Source organism: Dermochelys coriacea, chromosome 4, assembly GCF_009764565.3.
Source record: "Dermochelys coriacea isolate rDerCor1 chromosome 4, rDerCor1.pri.v4, whole genome shotgun sequence".
Lineage (NCBI taxonomy): Eukaryota > Metazoa > Chordata > Testudines > Dermochelyidae > Dermochelys > Dermochelys coriacea.
The window spans coordinates 20,353,862-20,372,760 of NC_050071.1; the positions used below are offsets into that span (position 1 = coordinate 20,353,862).

At 41.0% G+C, this 18,899-nt stretch overlaps 1 protein-coding gene across 10 annotated transcripts in view; it reads left to right on the forward strand.

The window, feature by feature from the left end:
- AFF1 (AF4/FMR2 family member 1) overlaps positions 1-18,899 on the forward strand; it is a 170,482-nt gene that overhangs the window by 136,616 nt on the left and 14,967 nt on the right. For all 10 annotated transcript variants that reach the window (XM_038398671.2, XM_038398672.2, XM_043513449.1 and 7 more), the window contains 6 exons: positions 1,063-1,980; positions 5,648-5,742; positions 9,523-9,787; positions 11,638-11,729; positions 12,983-13,046; positions 17,993-18,129. In XM_038398671.2, coding sequence (XP_038254599.1) covers positions 1,063-1,980; positions 5,648-5,742; positions 9,523-9,787; positions 11,638-11,729; positions 12,983-13,046; positions 17,993-18,129 — 1,571 coding nt within the window. The remainder of the gene's footprint in view (positions 1-1,062; positions 1,981-5,647; positions 5,743-9,522; positions 9,788-11,637; positions 11,730-12,982; positions 13,047-17,992; positions 18,130-18,899) is intronic.

An 18,899-nucleotide genomic window follows, 5' to 3' on the forward strand; every position in this document is an offset into this window, starting at 1 on the left:
ATTTATATACATAGAGAACATGAAACAATGGGTGTTACCATACACACTGTAACCAGAGTGATCCCTTAAGGTGAGATATTACCAGTAGGAGAGCACTGGGGGGACAGGACCTTTTGTAATGATGATCAAGGTGGGCCATTTCCAGCAGTTGACAAGAAAGTCTGAGGTCCAGTGCAGGGGGGAGGGGGAAAAAGGGGAAATAGTTTTACTTTGTGTAATGACCCATCCACTCCCAGTCTCTATTCAAGCCTAAGTTAATAGTATCCAGTTTGCAAAATAATTCCAATTCAGCAGTCTCTCATTGGAGTCTGTTTTTGAAGCTTTTTTGTTGAAGTATAGCCACTCTTAGGTCTGTGATCGAGTGACCAGAGAGATTGAAGTGTTCTCCAACTGGTTTTTGAATGTTATAATTCTTGACGTCTGATTTGTGTCCATTTATTCTTTTACGTAGAGACTGTCCAGTTTGACCAATGTACATGGCAGAGGGGCATTGCTGGCACATGATGGCATATATCACATTGGTAGATGTGCAGGTGAATGAGCCTCTGAGTGTGGCTGATGTGATTAGGTCATTCTCTATGTATATAAATCTCCCCACTGTATTTTCCACTGAATGCATCCGATGAAGTGAGCTGTAGCTCACGAAAGCTTATGCTCAAATAAATTTGTTAGTCTCTAAGGTGCCACAAATACTCCTTTTCTTTTTTTTCACATTGGGTCAGCAGCACTGGGTAATCAGCCAACAATGTCTGCTTCTGGCACAGGGCAACCCAGGGCCAAACTTCTATGCAGAATGAAAGATCTCTTACTGATACAAAGGTGAAGCTTGTCTGAGACCAGGAGTCTGATATGAATAATCATATTAACCCTATGCAAAAAGAGAAGACTTTTTGTTTTGATGTTGTTTAAAAGCTTTTCAGTGTGTCCTCTCTCTTAAATTCTTTTATTTCCTATATCTTTAATAGTAGGGGTAAAATTTAAAGGGTTATGATAGCATCTAATATGTCAGGCATCAGAATAATCCGTAGAGATAACTCCCATAAAACTTTCTTTTCTTTACAGCCCGACCCACCAACATCAAATAAATGGCAGCTGGACAACTGGCTAACCAAGGTGAACCAACCAGCAGCACCAAATGAGAATCTCAGTGAAGTTGTCCATAGACCTGGTCATCAGGAGAGCAAGGGTCAAGGGAAAAGCAGCAGCAGCAGCTCTCATGAACGTTCTGAATCAAATGAGTTGCACTCCAAAAACTCAAGCAAAATAACCAGGGCTCCCCAGGGGGTACATCTTCCTAGCAAACGGACCAGCCAGAAGTCTCCCACGCGCACTGAGGAGCCCTCTCAGAGGCTCACAGTTGGTACCAAGAAGCCCAGCAAGGCCCCGCTACAAGAGGCTCACAGGGGAAGCCTGAAAGTGGAAAGTGAGCCTGGTCCATATGGGATTAAAGACCAGTCTTCCAGAGACAAGCCCAAAGTAAAAACGAAAGGGAGGCCAAAATCCAGAGATAAAAAAGAATTGAAACCAACAGTGCAAGAGCCCTTGGAAAAGAAAAAGCACAAGAGCTCACACCAAGCCATTACTAAAGCATTTTTGGACCCTAAGCCTGTGAAAGACATTGTGGCTGGTGGTGCCCTAGAACATTTCCCTCTCAGCCCTGTAGCTCAAAGCCAGAAGCCCACCACCCCCACCAGGACTAGTGGCAAAAAGCCTGCCATTGTGGTCAGAGAGGACTTCCATAGAGACAAACTTCTCTTGCCTATCAGGGATAAGACGTTGTTATCGCCCCTGAGGGATTTTCCAGTCCCTCATGCTCTTGTGGTTAAAATTGAGCTGTGTCTCCTTTCAAGAATTCCACAGCCACCTGGGAAAGGGAGTCGCCAGAAGAAACTTGAGGTTAAAGAGCTCCCAAGTGCGAGGAAGCAGGATTTGGAAAAGAAAAGCACAGAAACTCCTAACAAGTCTCTCAAAAAGAGAAAGGTGAGAGGGAGAGGAGCATTCTTGCAATGGTAGAAGTGTTATTCAATTGGCAGGGAACGTGGAGGTGAGGGAGAAATTTTAATAACATTTCATGTTTTTCATCCCCTCCCTCAAATCAAATTTAAATTTAAAATTTTATTATCAAAACAGTTATTAAATATTTTTATTTATTAAAACCAGTTGTTCAGCAAATTATTGTCAATAACTGTTCAGGAATTTGTTTTTTTTTTTTTAAAAGTCACAAAATATTCGGAAAGTTTTTAGCAAAATTGTGTTGTCAAAAAAGGCCATTTTTCATAAAATAAAATCTTTCTAGTTAAAAAAATTTAAACCAGCTCTAGGAATATGTAATCTCTGATTTTGCTAATGTTTCTCTGGATTTCTCCCTCTTTCACTTAATTGAATTTAGCCAAAGCAACACTTGTAAGTAGAGGAGGCTAGGTGCCTTTTTTGCTACAAGTAGCATGGTATTTGAAATGCTTCCCTTGCTGTGCATTCATCTGTATAACCCATTCAATATCAGTTGCAGGAGAGTACCACTATCTCCTGCTTGTAGGGATGCCCTCAGGGAGAACTCTTCCACTTCATCAGAGATGGGTGTCTTAGGCCTTGTTTGCACACAAAAGTTGTATAAAGCAGTATAGTAGAACCTCAGAGTTACAAAGACTTCGGGAATGGAGGTTGTTCGTAACTCTGAAATGTTCATAAAGCTGGACAAAATGTTATGGTTGTTCTTTTAAAAGTTTACAATTGAACATTGACTTAATACAGATTTGAAACTTTACTATGCAGAAGAAAAAGTCTGATTTTAACCATCTTAATTTAAATGAAACAAGCACATCTTTTTTTTTTAAATCTAGTCAAATCTTTCCCTTTATTTTTTTTAGTAGTTTCCGTTCAACACAGTACTGTACTGTACTTTCTTTATTTGGTCTGCTGCTGCCTGATTGCTTACTTCTGGTTCCAAATGAGGTTGATCAGTCAGTTCGTAACTCTGAGGTTCTACTCTACAATACTCTCCCCCTGGCAAAATCCCACCCCAAGGTTGCAATTATACTGGTATAAAGATGATAATACTGCTGTGACTTATTTCTGTATAGGAAGGGAATAGCAAATTCCAAATCTTTATACTGGTATAACTGCATCCATATTAGGATTTGTAATTGTATAATTATTGGGGGGGGGGGAGAAATTATACCTCTAACTGAAATGATTATACCAGTACAAAATGTGAGTGTAGCCAGTGTGACCCAGCCTCAGGCCCAACTTCTTCTGGGCTGGCCTGTTCAAAAGGGGACCTATTTTCTTTGTTGAATGAATTGAAGCGTTCTCTGACAACTACAGTAGCAGCTGTAGGGGCCTAAAAAGCACAGAGAAAGTTAACCCTTACTACGGTACTTCTGCTCCATAACCTGCACTGAAATACTAGAAAGAATCTGTGTGCTGCAGATAAAAGAAAAAATTCATATATAAAATACACAGTTAATCTGCAGAGCTGGGACTGAAAACTTGGTCCTTCAGTACAAAAGGAAATGCTTCTGTCACTTGAGCTCAAGGACGGCTCCTTCAGCTGAAGTAGCAGTAGGTCCTTTAACTCCTCTGAGTGCCTGCTCCTACAGGATAATGTCACGCACTGGCTCATATATACTCAGTCAGTACATTACAATGTGCACAATGAGCTCACATGGTGAGTATATTCATTATGGCTACATCAGGGCCTATTCCCAACTCTTCCGGAAACGCCAGATTATTTGCTCTCAACTGGAGGGAGAATAGTGGTATTTTTATGCTGTTGGGAAGAGAATTAGCTACTCTTTTTTGAGAGGTAGGAGCCATTGAACACAGGGCACTTTCCCCTATTTTGCTAAGGAATGGTGGAAAAACTTGAGAACCCAGGAGTCTGTACTGTGGGGAAGTGAGAGAGAACTCCAGTTTTGAAAGGTAAGTCTGTCTCTTCTGCTCTGTCCCCAGGAGAGCAGAGATGAGTGACTTGACTCTCAAGAACACCTTCAGGGAGAGGAGACTGACTTATTTATTTAAATTTAAAAAAAATGGCCTTTTGCAATTTTTTGCTGGATTTATTGGGGCCAGGTTGAAAAATTAACTTTCACTTGCTTGCTGGGAGAATTGCACAAGCCTCTACAGAAGAGGTGGGCAAACTTTTTGGCCTGAGGGCCACATCAGGGTATGAAAATTGTATGGCAGCCATGAATGCTCATGAAATTGGGGGTGGGGTGTTGGAGGGGGTGAGGGCTCCGGCTGGGGGTGTGGGCTCTGTAGTGAGGCCAGAAATGAGGAGTTCAGAGTGGGGGGAGGCGTTGGGCGGTGAGGGCTCTGGGATGAGGTGTTTTGGGTGCAGGAGGGTGCTCTGGGCTGGGATCAATGGGTTTAGAGGGCGGGACGGGAATTGGAGATGGGGCAGGCTGTTGGGGCACAGGCAGGTGAGAGCTCTGGGGTGGGGCTGGGAATGAGGGGTTGGGGTACAAGAAGGGGCTCTGGGTTGGGATCAAGGTGTTTGGAGGGCGGGAGGGCGATCAGGGCTGTGCCGGGGATTGGGGTGTGGGGCAGGCTCGGGGGAGAGCTCTAGGCAGCGCTTACTGCAAGCAGCGCCCAGAAGCATCTCCCCACTCCGGCTCCAAGGTGCAGCCAGGCGACTCTGTTTGCTGCCCCAATTTCTCAGTTAAGGAGTTTGACAGACTGGGAGCTAGGTGATCTAAAGACATACTCTTTTTTTTTTTTTTTTTTTTTTTTTTTTTAAAGGCCATCAACTCATAAAATGTCCAATCCTGTGAGGTATTGCACACCCTTTCAAGTCAATGAGAGTTGAAGGCAATTGGTACCTCACAGGACTGAGCCGTTTATGAGGTGATGCCCTCATCTTTTTAGTGAGAATCTTCACATGCATTTGGTTAGTTCCAACTGCTATGTGGGCAGGGCAGATTGATTAACTCATTCAAATTTTGCAGTATTTCCATATTAAAATAGTTTTTAAATTTTTCACCCTTGATAATTCAACAGATATACACACAGGATTTCCACAGATCTTGTAATACATTTTAAAAATCTTATTTAACCAGCTCTGTCTGTATAGCTCTTTGCCTGAGAAGCTGGTATTTTTTTTTTTTTAGAGCATATGGACAATTGTTCCAAACATTTTTCCCCCCAGTTTCCCCCTGTATTCTATTCCTGTTGAAATGACCTTGGGACATTCCGTGTGCTTTATTTTCCTTTTTGGCAAGTGAGGCATATCACAAAACACAATCCCTTACCATTAATGACATAGCTGGAAGGAATTTTTATATGCTTTATATTGCTTTGTATGATTCATATTAATTAGCAACAAAACACCAAGAGCCGATTTAGAAATACTTGCTGTCACAAGCGTGAGTCTGAAAATATTTTACCTTTTTCTTTTGGGGTTGTGGTAGTGGGTAAGTATTTCCACTCCATCCACCAGAATCAATCTCTTCTAGCAAAACAAGACAAAATGTCATTGGGAATTCTTTTCAAGGAAGCTGAAGTTTAGATTAATCAGCTGTGATCTGGATTTGCATGTTGTGATTTTTAGTATTTTTGTTTTAACATTAGGAAATCAAATTTAGCTATGTTGGCCTGCACTTTTACATGTGTATGTAGAGTCTAAGTGGTGGTGATTTGCTTTCAACAGGGAGAAGCAGAGAAAGAGACTGAAAATAAGAGAATCAAGCTGGAGAAAGAAACCAAATCATTGTCTTCAAGTTACAGAGACTCCAGTAAAATGAAGTGAGTATAGAGATGTCAGAAAAATGCATGAACTTGATCTCTTTTTAAAAAAATGGTTTTGGTGAGGAGTGGGCTTCCCCTTGTCTCCGTGCGAAGATGGTATTGCTTAATATGATGTATATGCTATCCGAAATACAATACGGTGCAAATCTATCTTTACAACTTGCCAACAACATATGCACATAGCTTTAAAATCTGGATTTGAGCCCTTTGGGATATCTTGGGATGTTTTGTTTCTTTTCCTTGCTCTCCTGGTTCCTTCCCACCCCTTTCAGCCTCAGCAATCATTTTTATTTTTTGGAAGCTATGCATGCAGAATTTATACTCTTACTCAGAGCAGTTTTTTAAAATCAGGATTGCAGTGCTTTACGAACAATTAAGGCACATAAACCCTCTGTGAAGTAGGATGGCACGGAATGCATTTTACTGAGGCAGAAAGCAATGAAGTAACTTACTCAAGATCACACATGGGAGTTGGCAGGTACAGCAGGACAGAGAACCCAGAAGCTGAGATTACCAGTCCCCTGATTGACCAATAGCTCTGTCCTAAGAGGAGAGGCTTCTGGCATGCTATGAACTGTCTTTGAACTCTAAGACTCCAGTCAAGCAAAGCACTTAAGCACACGCTGAACTTTAAGCACATGATTCCTATGGAGCTACTAACATGTTTAAAGTTAAGTTTGTGCTTCAGTGCTTTTTTGGATCAGGGCGTAAGTGGCTCAGCTAACTTTGCTGCCTTGTCTAGCTTTTCTTGCTTAGAAGAATATTGTGAAGGTTGTGATAAAGAATGTGGTCATCTAGCAGCCTCAGATTTCCTTGATGTCCCTGGTTTTTGGCTTGGTTCTGATATGGAGGCCACAGTTGTTGTCTTAGTGGTGATAACCTAATGATGGACAAAAATCAGGTGTTACTGCTGATATTATTAGATCTGTCAGCTGTTTTTGATACTGCTAACCATATGGTTTTGGCAACTTGCCTACAGACCTTAGCTGGGTATACCGTGTGTATTTTGAGTAGTCTGACTCTTTCCTGTCCGAGAGGTCACAGTGGTGTTGGAAGACTGAACATGTGTTCTGAGTGGCTTGTGGGTTCTGAAGGGCTCTGTTCTGTCACCCTTTGCATATGTGAGACTGCTGAGGAGAGAGTGGGAAGATGTGACCTGTGCTGTCTTCAGTACGCAGATGACATGCAACTTTCTGGCTTTAATCACACCCAGATGGTGCAGTGTCCCTCCTTTTCTCAGTGCATTGCCAAGATTGGGACTTGGATGCGAGTAGACCAGCCAAAACCTTATCCAGAGAACAGATGTGCTTTTTGGTTTGGAAGTTGTTCCTACTTCCATTATTAGGGCAGTTTGTCCATCTTTTATCCAAAACGTTCACAATTCTGGGGTGTGTCTTGTACCCTGAGAGTTCCAGTTGGCATTAGTATCCAAAAATGTCATCTTTCCTCAGCATCTGGCAGTATAGCTGCAACGTTTCTCTTAGATTTGCCAAAGTTATCCATGCCTTTGTAACGCCTCAGTGCAATGGTTGCAATACACTTTGCATGAGTGTAGATGACTTGTAGGCTACAACTAGTGCAGCCTGCAGCTACCCATCTGTTGGCTGCATCAGATGGAGGGGGCCTATAAAACAGATCTGCACCAGCTGAAGTAGTGTCCATTTACTTTGAATTGAACCAAAAGTAATTCACTTGAGTCTATAAATGTCTTCATGGCTTGGGTCTAGCTATCTGAGCAGACAGCCTCTCTGAAGGGAAAACACTAAGGCAATTGATATTGGATTAGGTCTTTGCGCTGACAGTCCCTACGTTTAAATGTCTGGGTGTTTGCAGCAGGGCATTATTAGTGGAAGGCCTTCGGTTCTGGAATGTGCTTCTGCTTTGGGCCCAATAAGAGCTGGAGTTTCTTTAGGGCAGAGATTCTCAAGCTTCATTGCACCACGACCCCTTTATGACAACAAAAATTACTATACAACCCCAGGAGGGAGGATCAAAAACTTGAGCCCACCTGAGCCCTGCTGTCCCAGCCAGGGTTGGGGGGCCCCAAAGCCAAAGGGCTTCAACCCCAAGTTGGGGGCCTGCAACCTGAGCCCTGCCACCCTGGAATTGGGCCGTGGGCAATGGGGCTCAGGCCCCAGTAAGTCTAACACTAGCCATGGTGACCCCATTAAAACAGGATCATGGCTCACTTTGGGGTCTCAACCCACAGTTTGAGAACTTCTGCTTTAGGCCATGGTACAAGGCCACAACTTGTCTCTTCTCCTGAAGGAGATAGAGTTGAATGGGTTGGTTTTTCATTTATTTTGGTGTTTTCTTTTGGACTTCAGTCAGTAAAGATCATGGGGCCAGATTCCCTGTTCCACTCCAGATGCCTTATACCATTTGGCAACCCAAAGAAGCTGCAAAGGTAGTGGCCAGTTAAGTGAGGTTTACAGATGGGGTACACCACTTCCAAAGTTCACTGATTTTAAATCTGGCCTGTGATGATGAGAGACGCTGCAAATTGATGGTAACTAGGGCTAGCCCAAAGATAAGAATTCTGTTTTCCAAAAAGTCTCTGATATTTGTGTCCATTCACATTGGGATGAAAATGAAACCTCATGAAATTTATCACCAAAAACAAAAACACAACACCTCAGAATGGCCTATAATCAGGCCCAATGCCTGATTCGGGGCAGGTACTTCAACCAGAGTGTCACATTCTAAGTGAGTGCTCTGACCAGCCTCTATCTCAATCTCTCAAATTCCATCCTGAACCTCAGATACCATCGGATGAATGTTTGCTTTGATAAAGTAGCATTTTGCAATGGAAAAATGTTTTGTCCAAAAGTTCCAAACTAGCACTAGTAGTAACCTCATTCTCTAACTACAGACCAAAACTGGTAAGTCCCTGTCCCTTGAACAGTGGTCTCTATTTCAGCAGTTCTGTGCAAGCTAATTTAACTGGCTAGTCTTCACTTCCGCTTAATTTAATGAAAGGATATGATCTGAGGTAATGAGGAATTCTATCTGATGTTAGGGACAGAGAATGCATTCTGCAAAATAAGGAAGAAGGCCAGTGCTATGGTAAGCCACTTCGAAAAAACAACATGCTGTGGTAACTTGCACCATTCCCTATGTCCTTTCTCAGAGATTCTAGTCTCTCATAAATCCACGAAAAAGGAAGAAATGGGAAGGTGGCTATGTTGCGGGGTGTTGTGAAGGCCAAGACTATAACAGGGTTCAAAAAAGAACAAGATAAATTCATGGATTCAATGATTATTAGCCAGGAGGGGAAGAGATGGTGACACTATCTTTTGCCTCTTTGCCAGAAGCTGGGAATGGGCAATGTGATGGATCACTTGATGATTACCTGTTCTGTTCATTCCCTCTGGGGCACCTGGCATTGGCTGCTGTCGGAAGACAGGATGCTGGGCTAGGTGGACCTTTGGTCTGACTCAGTATGGCCATTCTTATGTTTGCTCTTCTTAAATCCCAAGTCATTTAGCTGTAACATTTTTTCTCTAATAACAAACCTGAAATTTTGTCTTTATTGCTGCTTCAAATATGATTTTCCTGCATGTTGTTGACAGTTGAGGACATGTTTTCTAAATCTCCAGAAAGTCCCTAAAGTTTCCTCTTGCTTGTGATGGATTCTTTTTTAATTCGTCATCTCACATTTCCAGAGTCATCAGCTGAATAAACAGAATCATTACACCATGTAATTCACTATTTGTTTAAAGCGCTGTATGATATACCATGAACACCCTAAAGGGTAAATTCATTTTCCATGTCCAGAGTATCCAAATTTCCATCCGAGACACTGAAGAAAGAGCTCCTGCTACCACCACCGCTGCCACCAATGTCTACTGTGCAGCCTGCCCAGAAGCCAGCCAAGATGGCACAAAAGAGACACAAGGGTGAGAGCAGCACCTGCAGCCAGCTGCCTGCCACAAATAACCACACTGCCAAGAGCAAGAGCAACCACAAGGATTCTTCATCCTCCAAGCACAGGAAAGTGGAGGGGAAGCATTCTGAACATTCTAAAAGCAACAAACTAGGTGTAAGTTGTTAATGGCAGAGCTTTTCATTCTAGCAGTGAGTGTTCTACAATTTCCTTCAGCAATGTTATTCTCTTTTCCTTCATGTTTTTAAAGGACAAGGCATGTGAATGAGTGACGCTGTGGGTTTTTAGAGTAGCAGCCGTGTTAGTCTGTATTCGCAAAAAGAAAAGGAGTACTTGTGGCACCTTAGAGACTAAAATTTATTAGAGCATAAGCTTTCGTGAGCTACAGCTCACTTCATCGATGTAAAATCATGAAGTTGACAGATTAAGTGAGCTGTAGCTCACGAAAGCTTATGCTCTAATAAATTAGTTAGTCTCTAAGGTGCCACAAGTACTCCTTTTCTTTTTATGGGTTTTTAGACAGTGTTTTGTGTTTTGTTTTGTTTTTGTTCTTTCTTGGTTCCTGTGAGTCTGCCTCGCAAAATCTTGCTGACCAAAAATCAGCATGCTCTCCCCTGGTAGAAAAGCAGAGACTAGGGTGTGAGGTTTCTGATTACTAAGACATCATTGTTTGTTACAAAGCATCCTACTTGTTTGTTGTTTGCAATGATTGGTATGTTAAAACTCCAGATAACGAAATAAAGCAGAGGTTGTGCTGTAGCATCTTTGCTTTTTCAGTACTTTGCTAATTTTGCTTGCTCATTTACAAAATGCACTACTTTGGGCTAAGTTTTTAAGTTATTTATATGACTTTCTAAGATTTTGATGTTCCAGAAAAAAATGCCTTTGAGGCAGGACATCTGCTGGTCGAGACTAAGTTATCCAGCAACTTCTGTTGTGCAGCAGGAACCTGAGCCAAAGCCCAGTGAAGTCAATCGGAGTCTTTCCATTGGCTTTATTGGACTTTGTAACAGGCCCTAGATGACCTGTGTGGTTAAAGGCAATTAACTTGATGCTTTCCATAAAGTTTCCCATCGGCCTCCACCTTACTAGTAAGCAAATAATTAGGAGGATGAACAAATTTAAAAGATGGTGCTTGGGTTATAGGACCACATTTTCAGTCAGGGCCTTGTTTTTGAGCAGGCACGTTTGCAGGCACAATAGTTGCATATGCAAAATCAGCCTGTTGGAAAAAATTTTTTTTTTTTTTTTTTTTTTTTTTACTTAAGCTCCCTTTAAAAAGCAGGCCCTTGCTGTTGAATAGGACCCTGGGTTTGTGCTATTATGAATTATTTCTAAAATTGTTTTACAGTAGAGCTGATGAGCCTTGTGGCTAGTACTTGATGTTTTCAGGTTATAAAAAACCCAGTTACGTTGCCATTTTTATGTGGATGGATATATGTAATCTGAGCTTTGTTCGTTTGTTGGTTTTTAGAGGGTGTGTGAGCAGTTGCACTAGCCAGCTTCAAATGTCTGTTTTGTAACTCTGCTTTTCTGGAATTTCAGCAAGTAACTTAAAATCAGCTACTGTTGCCTCACACCCCAAGGTTAAGCTAGCAATGGGTCTGAGTGGATAACATAGAGCAGATTTTATTTGTACCAGACTTTGCTGAGAAAACAGGGTTGTTATCAGCCTTAGTGCTCTCTTAGTGCTCACTATGCCATTGTCCTGCTAAAATACAGCTCTAGTTTCAGTAGCAAGGGAAACCTGTTACTTAATTTCTTCCCCTCAGGAAAAATTCACATTGTGTTTGAAGATTACAAGCAGTAATATAAGAAGGCAAGTTTCCTCCTCCTTTACGAGAGAGAGAGAGAGAGAGAGAGAGAGAGAGAGAGAGAGAGAGAGAGAGAATATATTCAGAGACTAAATAATCATTTCCTTTTTTAATTTGGAAACCCAAAGCTTTTAAAACTGCTTTTGATTACAAATTCCTTGACCAGTTCTTCTCTGCATGATGACTTCCCAGGGACCTTCAGGAGATGGCAAAAACCCTTTCCCGGTGCCTTCTTTGCCAAATGGTACCTCCAAGCCAAGGAGACCTCAAATCAAGTTTGAAAAGTAAGGTTTTACTTTATATCCTCCTCTCCTTCACACTGATCATGTCATCTTCATTGTCCTTTGAGTACCTCAACTTTGTGCCAAACATAAACTTCTTCCTGTCAATTTCAAGACTCTCTGCACAGTGATACCCCTGCTTAGATCTCAATTCTCACTGCCTCCTTGAGTTGTACCCTTCTCCCAGTCGCATCTCTCGGTCACTTATTATATTTCCCCTTTTGTTTAGGACTTACTTTCCTTGTATCCACATGATCTCTTTCTTTTCATTCAGATCTCTCCTTAAAACGTACTACTTTCATGTGTGGTAACCCAGCAGAGAATTTCCCTGTTTTTTATTTAAAAAAATATTTTTTTGCTCCCATTTTCTTACAGCTCTAGTGTGGAGGGCAGCCAGTGTAGAAATCGCACATCATTTGGCATGGAAATCACCCTTCTTGAAAGTGCCTTTGTGTGCATCAGTGAACATTGTTTTTATCTGGCTGAATTATGAGACTTTGAAAATTGCACTTTACCCATGAGCAGTGCGATTGGTGTGCTTTTTAGTTCAGGCTGAGAGTAGTCTGTGCAGAGCCCTTCTTATTTCTCTGTTAGTTTTATGAGTACACAGTGAGCTGTACACACTTTGTACAGCAAATACATTAGTCTAATGCATGGAGGTGTACGTGGCCAGAAGCATGCTTTATAAAATGTGCATTGAATAAGGCAGGGTTCTGTAAGAACTGTGTATTTCACTGTGTATCTTGAATCCAAATAAGTTTTTAATGGACCCTGTTTGTCTGGCATACTTAGAATAGTGAATGGTACTACGAAGTGCTGCACATGTAAACCGAAGACTGTAGAAGAATATGTATGCTGTATTATATTTGAGAAGCAAGACAGGATAATGCAATTAAATTAATGCATGTGTGCAGGAAGGCAGAGTTAAACCTGCCCTTGCAACATAAATTAGAATTTTCTGACTTTAGAGTACCCAGGAGTGCAAGCTGAACATTCTTCTAATGTATCTTTCTTTTGATGGAATACGGGCCATCCTGTCTATTAGATTTAGATTGTAAGCTCCTTAATAAGTAGGAACTTGACTTCTGAGCATTGCCAAACAGCTTGACAGTATTCAGTTGGTGATGATCGTAATTTTTTAAGTAATCACTGTAGCAGCCCATACAGCAGTTACAGGGTCCTTGTGATGTGAAATTAAAATTGATACTTTATCTTTTGGTTTTGTCTGTCTCTCCTCTCCCTCACTCCTAATTCAGACAACATCCGATGGAGTATCACATAGAGGAGGCCAAAAGACTGAAGCACAAAGCTGACACAATGGTAAGTTTGGGCCTTGTGCTGGAAGTGTTAAAAGGTTTTCTAAATAAACCTGCTTACTTATGAAGGTTGGCTTTTTGCACATGTCCTGGATCACAAAATAAAAGGAGCTTATATCAGTGTTTGTTCTTTCCTTCCCACCTAGCCTTCTGTATCTATTGGTCAAGGTACAACCTACTGCTCTTGGGACACATGCCAGGAAATCCTATCTTGCAGGGTCAGGGGGTTCAAAATAGATTAATCCTGTGTTAAATCTAGCTGTCACATTCAGATCTAGTACACACAGGAATATGGACAAGATTTGTTTGTATTCTTCTCAGTTAAATGAAGATGATGTAACATTTTTTTTGTGAACATGGCTTGTATCCACTAAAGACTGAGCTATGTCCAGATTTAGGTCCTTTGACCAGATCTAGAAAATGGATTCTGTTTTATGGGACTCAGTTGATATGACCATGTTCACCCTATACACACTGTACAAGGTTAGCAGGTCTGTTTGCTTCCCAAAACTGTCACAGAGCAGATTGAACAATCAGTTTTAAGACAGTCTACTGTTTTGAAAATATAATTATACTTCTCGTAAACAACATTGAAATGAACTCTAACTGTGATTACCTGGATTTCTCAGAGGTGTGGTTTGTTTAATAACATGCATAACTAAACTTACTTTTTGTTCATTGTTATGGTATAATCAAGTAACAGGAGCATTTGTCCTCTATAATGTATCTGTAAAATCAAAATTCAGGGATTTATTTGTTTTGTAACTTTTAGACGCTTTTGCTAAAATAGATAGACTGGAGGGATCTAGCTAGTTTCTTTCATCTTTGGAAATCCTCTATAAAAAAACAAAAAAACAAAACACTACATAGACCACAAGTGAAAGTTACCTAGGTTCTATCCTAATTCTAATTTCTTCCTACTTTAAAAAAAACTCAGCATTATTTTTTAAGATCCCTAGAGTATTTGGCACCATTTAAATTCAATGGAAACTGACCATCCAAATCCCCTAGATGGTTTTTGCCCTGGCTCTACCTAATGCTTTTAAGGCGTGTTTTTTTTCTCCTGTTGACAATTATGGAAAAAATCCCACTTAATTCAATGGTGCAGGATCAGACACTTAGTCCCTTACTTTCGCAGCACCAATTTCGATTTGTGTGTATATTAATTATGCCTTTTTATTATTTTATTCAAGCCACAAAACTTTTGCACCTAAAAATTAAATAATGGGGTAGAGGGAGGATGGGGGAATAAGAAATGAACTGGTAAAACATAGTGGATTAAGAAGAAAACACACATACTAAATAGTACATATTGGGTTAAGTATTCATGTATTAGTTGATTACGCATGCAATCTGACAAAGCATAACACATCCTCTTGCCCTTTTCAGTTTTACTCTGTCCTCTTAAAATTTGCTGTTGTATGGTCTATGGTCTCTTGAAAAGTAAAATTGTATATTATATGTCATGTTTCCCTTCATATTCTGGAAAGTTGCTCAATATTCTAGCAAGTGCCATGCACTGATGAAGATGTACTGTAAAATGCATAAAAATACTTGCACACTGTAACAGAGGGTGAAATAAATATTTGACACAGACACGTTTTGTGTATGTGTGTTGAAAGCACTGCTTCTGGTGTAAGGTATGTTATTGCCAACATCAAGTGCTGTAAAATCATGAGGCTGGCACTTAGAAATGATGGACTTTAAATGTATTTTGTAAAATGTCATATTTTAGGTTTCTCTTTATTTCCTCCTAGTTGCCGAGCATTTAGGGTGTGCTCGCTACGCATTTTCAAGCTTTTCTCTGCAATCATGAAGGCTAGAAATTTGCTTTTAAAAACTGAAAGCGGAGATTCTCAAAATCTCTTGATTTCAACAGCTTGGGGTATCAAGACCATTCCAAATATCTTGAATCTCACAATGGAACAGAAGAGTTGGTAGCACTAGTGGAGCAAGAAGGAGAGGGGAGTTGGAGGTCTGACAGACATAGGTCTATGTAATAAATTTAAGAATATTGATATGTAACCTAGTTACTGAGAGAGACTGTATAACTTATATTGGGGTAGTGAAATGTTTATTATGTGCCTATAATGCTCAAATCCAGTGGGATCTATGCTGGAAGACAACACAATGGCTTCTCAGTTAAGAACACCCAGAGAATGGGGCATGTTGTTAACTTTAGGGATCCTGTACCCTGTCTTCAACAAGTTGCAAGCCTTGTTTTGCCAAAGGTGGGAGCCTGGAGATCAAAAGTCTAAGCAGTTGAAAAGCCCTTCTCGCGAGAAAAGAGCTCAATTGTCAGAAGCTGTTGAGGGAGACAGGTTGATAGACAGAGATTCTGCGAGGGGTTTCTCTGAAGGAATTGGGCCTTACCAGTTCCAGCGGATGGTAAGACTTAGGGAAAAGTAGGAATGTGTAAAGACTGGTTTATTGTTATTTAAGGGTTTTTTTTTCCTTCTGAAGTACTTTTTGTTCTAATAAATACTTTGCATTGAGAAGGCTGCCTAATCCCTGGTTACCACTACCATTGCTTCTGAAGGGAACAGAATCACAGGGTCTAAGCAGAAGTTAGACCTGCTGAGGTAGATCATAAGGAACTGCACCTAGGACCCAGTTTGAGAGTGGGAGAATCTCATGATTCTGCCTTCAGAGAGATGATGGTGTGAGGTCCGAGATCTGAGTGAGATGCCCCCAAGAGATTCGTTAGAATAGGAACTATCACAGGAGGAAACTGGGGTAGTGATGCAAAGCAGCTGTAAACCTATTTTAATTGTCCAGTATGCTCTAGTTGCTTTGTGCTGCTCCGGAGTAGCAAAAATAAGTCAGATTTCTCCAGAGATTATGCCCATAACAGTAAAGAAAATACTTCATAAAATAGCGTTTTCTTTGGGTTTTTTGCTTACAGTGCATGTATGATATTTTTAATTGAAAAAGAAACGAAGGCAATTCCTAGAGGGAAAAAAAATCTGTTAAAATGAAGTTAAAGTTGAGAGTGCATGTCAGTAATTTAGGATAAAATACATTTCAGGGATGTTAGCTATCTCAAACTAAGCTGATCACAAGTGTACATAGCTGCAAAAAGTGCCTTCACAACAGAGGACAGGTATGACAATGGCATGTGCAAATACAGGTACATTCATTCATGTGAAATTGGGTATTTGGTTTTAAATATTTGGCTCTTAGCGTTCCAGCTTCTTGGATTATAAAGGATTAGACATTTTTGCAGATTAAGAAAATCCACAGAACTACTTTTCTGTAAAACGCCATAACGTAAGTGCTTGCAAGTAAAGATAAAGGCAGCTTTTTCTTCCAATAGCAGGATAAATTTCAAACCATATGAAAAACCTATTTTGTAGGGTATTTTTCCAAATACATAATTTGAGAATAAAATGAGGTTATGATGTTCCAAAAGATTATTATAATAGTGTTAATAGCAAGCAAAGTACATATTTATTGCTTAAAATATGAATATATGTTTGACAGGTTCTCTTTAAATAGGCATATCAAATTCTAGTGGTGGTGCATTTTCTGGGCTCTTCCCCATTTGGAATTGTTCTTCTCTTTTCCCAGGGTGGTCTTGCTAAAAAGACACTCGAGAAGAAGTGTGATAGCTGTATTATTTTGTATGAATATTGTGTGTTTCAGTTTAGCTGCTGGATACTGTTCTGGCTGACTGCACAAAGTTATATCAAAGGAGGCTGCGGGGTAGGAGACAACAAGCAGGAAACGAAACAATGACAGAGATAAAGTATCTCAAGGGAGAATACCAAGAGTCCTTAAAAGAACAATGGGTGAACCAAACATTGGAAAATACCTCCCTGCCTAGGGTGACATACCCATTTTTCCAAGGCCAGAGACTAATATCAAAAGAACACTAAGGGCTTGTCTACACCATGCAGCTAAATGTCAACATGTGTAAACGCTCTTTGTCAGCACTTGCCGACAAAATACTTCCAGCCCCGCAAGCGGCAAAACTTTTGTCTTGGGGGGGTGGTTTTAAGTACCCGTGAAAGACAAAAATTTTGTCGTCAACTTGGCTGTGTAGACTAGACTAGGGGTTTTAAAGGCTCTGGGCTTGAGAGGAAGAGTGGGGGAGCAGGTCACAGCTTCTTAGGGAGAGAGACTGACATAGGCGGTACATGCACCATGGCTGTGGAACTAAGGCAGAGGCTCTGCAGGATGTGCCTGAGACAGCTGGCTCACCTGAGCTTTGAAAGGGGTGGTGAGTTACAGGCAAATCCCAGACATGTGGGACCTTTTGTGGGTTTAATCCGTTCTCCCTGCATGCTGTTGTACCTTTGGGCACATGGACAATAAGCTTGTTTGGAAGGCTGTTGTGAGTCACTTTAAACAGATGCTGGTCACAGGCATACAGAGAAGAGTGTGGGTTTGTGGTACTTGCAGGTACCAATTGCAGTTGGGCCTGTCATATTAAGAGTTGGAAATGTGGGGGCTGCCACCCAGAGATCCAGTCCAAGAGTGTTAGAGCCCCAGGGTGAAACCTCGGGGAGAGGTGAAGGTAGTGGTGCCGTCAGTCACCAGAGGGGATATAAGGGAGTATAAGACGCTGCTTTCCCTGTAACCCTGGCAGGATGGTATGACTGGGGGCTGTTGTAGCTGGTGATCCAGTCTTAAGTGGTGTGAACTGCACAGTTCCACTCTGAAGAATGCAGGTTGAGGCTGTCCGTTGGAAAGAGAGCCCACGGGGGAGACTTGGGGGAGAGAACACAGGTGCAGCTCACCTCTTAGATGTCGCAGACGCTTTTTCTGGGGTCAGAGTTAGAACTCTTTGGGTAATGTTCTAAGGCCAGACTCCCCCCTCACCCTCCCCTCTCTTTCTGTCCAAACCGTGCATACCTAAGCAAAGAGAAGGCACAGATATGGCAAAGAATGAATGAAGAACCATAATTTTTTTTTGTTGGCTAACCAGGAGTACCTTCTTCCCAACAGACAGACAAGGTTGCAAAGGCATTTCAGTACTTGGAGGCTGCCCTTTCCTTCATCGAGTATGGAATTGCTATGGAATCTGATGCACTAACACCAAAATCAGCATACACCATATTCACAGACACCATAGATCTCCTTAAGTAAGTGTAACACCATTTCAGTGACACAGCATGGATTTTAAAAAAGTTTCTCATTTATTATTTGTATTACATTAGTAGGTGGGGGCCCCTGTCACGATCGAGGACCCCGTTATGCTAGGCACTGCATGGACACTGAATAAAAAGACTAACCAGAGAGCTTACAATCTAAGTATACCTCTGAATTTCACTCGTATTTCAGTTTTGATATCTCTGATCCTGGGCAAGATAGTGGAGCAGTTGATACTGGACTCAATAAAGAATTAAAGGAGGGTAATATAATTAATGCTAATCAGCATGGGTTTACGGAAATATATTGTCAAACTAACTTGATATCTTTTTTTTAATGAGATTACAGGTTTGGTTGATAAAGGTAATAGTGTTGATATAATGTAAGGCATTTAACTAGGTGTTACATGACATATTGATTAAGAAACTAGAGAGAGATAAAATTAACATGACTCACATTAAATGGATTTAAAAGGCTGGATAACTGATACGTCTCAAAATATAATTGTCAATGGGGATTCCTCATCAGATGGGTATGGTTCTAGTCCTGCAGGGATCGGTTCTTGGACCTACACTTTCCTGCCAATACATTTATAGGAGGCTCTTTTAGCCAAGTTCCCTTTTTAGTTTGCTGTTTTGCAAGAGGGGTTTTTGCAGTTACAGTAAACTCCGCTTATGAAGCATGTAAATTACCTCCCAAACTGAAGGAAGCATGCATGAATCAGACAGAAATCTGTTGGCTATCATGTAATCCGTACACAGTC